The sequence below is a fragment of the Cyprinus carpio genome, chromosome A9 (genome assembly GCF_018340385.1).
Source record: "Cyprinus carpio isolate SPL01 chromosome A9, ASM1834038v1, whole genome shotgun sequence".
NCBI classification, from domain to species: Eukaryota; Metazoa; Chordata; class Actinopteri; order Cypriniformes; family Cyprinidae; genus Cyprinus; species Cyprinus carpio.
This window is the reverse complement of record NC_056580.1, coordinates 7077817-7081317: the sequence shown is the minus strand read 5'-3', so window position 1 is coordinate 7081317 and position 3501 is coordinate 7077817. Positions and strand designations below refer to the sequence as shown.

The window sequence follows — 3501 nt, the reverse complement described above, 5'->3', positions numbered from 1 at the left end:
TTACCACTCTAAGTGTGTCTGCCTTGGGAAAGCTAAGCGTGTCTCTGACATAGTGATAGCCTCATTGTCTTCTCTGGTAGCTCAACCCCTCTGTTTCGTATTATTCGTTAATAGGGGGGGGGGGGAGGTGTTGTTTTTTTTGTGTGTGTGTGTGTGTGAAGGAAAGAGAGAGAGAGAGAGAGGTGATGAAAGGGGAAGCACGGCGGCAGGGGAGTAGTGGGTGATTCTACAGCTCCTGCAGAAGCTTGGCCCAGATTCCATGGACAAATACAATGCAAATGAAGTTTTTACACACCATGTTGTCAGGCAAAGCTTGGACCACTGTATGGGAGGAACTGGAGGCTAACAATAGCAGACCAGTGTTTCACCCCACATAAAGGAGAGCTGTATGTTGAGCCAAAGTGAGTCGACGGCAAGCAAGTTCATAGAAGAACTGCACCTGTACTTCCCTTGTTTGGCGTTTCCACAAACTGAACTACAGTATTTTTTTTTTGAAAAAAAGTGAGAAGTAAAAAAACAATATGATGCTATTGGTAGAAACAGACTGTTGTTTAAGGAAACCTAGTGGCGTGAAACTTCCTCTGAAAGGCAATACAATCAGTGTTTTCTTGCGTGAAGGGAGACTTGATATGCATTTCTTGTTAGAGGCTAAAAAATTCAGCACAAACATTCTGCTCATTTCAAGTAGGTCAATGTGCTGAATCTGTTTCTGGAAGCGTGGTTTAAAAATGATTTCTGTGTGAGTTGTGCTTTATACGTGCATATATTGACAGCAAATAATGAACTTTTTTTTGCATGCAAAAGCTTTGCTGAAACTTACAGCTGAATGAGCAGAGCTGTGAGTGTGGACAGCGGTTACATCATAAAAAACATCCAGTGCTGTTAAACTTTTAAAACAAGAGAAGCTAGCTGCATAAATAAAACAGCTAATAAAACTTAAACTTCAGCTGCATCCTTTTTCTGAACTTATGTTTCTACCAGTGAGGAGCCTGTGAGAAAAGAAAAGAATTTAATTATATATATTATTTACATATGCTGGGTGTGTCACTTGGCTGATGATGAGCCACAGGCATAAAACAAGGAAATCAACCATCACAAATGCCCACATTACCCCATTTTGCCTTGATTATAGAACAGCAGAGACTAACAGGAAAGTATTTTTGGATTCAGAACATAAACTAGGCCGGATGCCATGTATTTATCAACAACTTTTTATCTTAAGCATGTGCACATATCTCTGACGCAAGCAACCACAAATTTCATCCCTTTAAGAGACAACATTTATATTTGGTATAGACATCTGTTTTGGGTGGGCCCATCACAAATGGTCAGAGGAGACATATTGTACATACTAATATTGTATGATCAGACCATATGATCTAGGACTACACAGTGCCTTGGATTTCTACACACATACACAAAAAAATCAGCATAAAGGCCCGTTCACACCAAGGATGGTAACTATAAAAGATGACACGATAAAGATACAGTTCTAAAATCGTTCTCAATATTAAAAAGAATAGCAGAGTCACTTTTACAGCTATAACGATAAAGGCATAGAGAAACTATATTGTTGGAATTACTTTTAGAATGATTTTTTCCAGCTCAAGGACGATAAAAATATTGACAGCCAATCAGAATGCAACTTGCTGTAATGAGCAGGAGAATTTAAAGCAGCAGACAGCGCGTGGCGCCAGAATAAACAGACGATATCATCCGCTGGTGTGGACGCTAATGTGCGTTATCTTTATGAGTTATTGTTCTTGGTGTGAACGGGCCTTAACAGGACACTTACTCAGCCTCAAACTGATTGGGAGTGATTATGTCAGCAGCTGGAACTACTTTGCACCTGTAGATGGGCAGCAGGTTCTCAGGAACATACTAAAGATAACACAGAAAGTGATCAGTTCTTTAAACTATTTTAACCACATCTTTAGTTGTTTCCACCACATTTCACTAAGTGTTTCAAAGTTTCTCACAAAGTGTTTCTACTGAATAAAGGGTAACATTTTTGCATAGAAAATAAGATGCAAATGATGAAGGGAAATGATTTGATCATTTACGATATGCTCACCATAGCCCCATTATCACCCAGCACCGGATCACACACTTGGAAAGCAGAAAAACAGCAAAAGATAAGCACAATAAACATAACTTACTGTGGCACATGTTGATGTTTGGATCAGTTAGGGCTGGGCAATAATTCAATATCAATAAGTATCGCGATATAATGTTTTTCAATAACGGTGATATGATTTTTAAACGCATTTCCGATATTTCGATACATTACCGGTGTTTCCCGTACATTGATTTATTTTTGACGTTTGACTTTGTTGAATAAACATGAGACGCGGGTGTTTTATATGAATGTATCTCTGAAGGAATTGGACTGTCTTCAGAAAAGTTTCGATACCATTTTCATTTTATTTGATAAAGAAGCATTCACGAGCGGAGCTGATTTGATTACAGCCGTTACTGGAGAAACCGCTGGTTCTACCCTGTTTTTATACAGGCTATGGTTCTACCGCTCTCACAGCGCTCCTGCTGGCAGACAATCAGTTTGGGTTTTCAATAATAAGCCTGTCTCCAGCAACATGCTTTTGTTGTTGCTTCTTTTTTTTCTGCAGCAACTCAGAGCACTTTTCATACTCTTTATACTGGCTAAAGCACATTTGTTTCAGTCTATAAGAATAATCAACCTACACTACCAGTCAAAAGTTTTTGAACAGTAAGATTTTTAATGTTGTTTATTTATTTATTTTAAAGAATTATCTTCTGCTCACCAAGCCTGCACTTATTTGATCTAAAGTACAGCAAAAACAGTAACATTTTGAAATAGTTTTACTATTTAAAATAACTGCTTTCTATTTGAATATATTTTAATATTTAATTTATTCTTGTGAACAAAATTGATGGATTTTCAGCATCATTACTGCAGTCTTCAGTGTTTATTGATGTTTTTTATATCTTTGTTTTAGCATCATTACTCCATATTACATGATCCTTCAGAAATCATTCTAATTTTACAGGATTCTTTGATGAATAGAAAGATCTGAAGATCAGCATTTATCTGAAATAATTTACAGGATTCTTTGATGAATAGAAAGATCTGAAGATCAGCAGTATGGTAATCATATGTTGAACATTAATGAGCCAGCAACATATAGGAGAGAGATTAGACAGGAAACTGAAACAAGGAGATGGATGTATTTTTTGAGAAAACCAAATAGAAAAGAAAATTATTTGTACACAAGCACATAGAAAACGTATTTTTGTCAGTTTTGTAAACACTGTAATTTCGTAAACATAGTACCCTAAAGTGTTTGTTGGTCATCGAGTGACCTGAATAAGTTAATGAATCAGTACTAGTATCCAATGATTAAGTACTAGGATCTATATCCAATGGTACTAGTAACGTAAAATTAGATACTAATGCAGTTTATAGATTAAATGTTACAACGGCTTGCCATTGTGTGTGTGTGTGTGTGTGTGTGTGTGTGT

General features: G+C 36.8%; 1 protein-coding gene across 1 annotated transcript in view; it reads right to left on the bottom strand.

The window, feature by feature from the left end:
• Positions 1-940: 940 nt before the first annotated feature.
• LOC122146083 (pyridoxal kinase-like) overlaps positions 941-3501 on the bottom strand; it is a 27156-nt gene continuing 24595 nt past the window's right edge. The window contains exons 5-7 of the mRNA XM_042763330.1: positions 2075-2109; positions 1796-1881; positions 941-989 (exon numbers count right to left, since the gene is read on the bottom strand). Of these exons, the coding sequence (XP_042619264.1) occupies positions 944-989; positions 1796-1881; positions 2075-2109 (167 nt within the window). The 3' untranslated portion in view covers positions 941-943. The remainder of the gene's footprint in view (positions 990-1795; positions 1882-2074; positions 2110-3501) is intronic.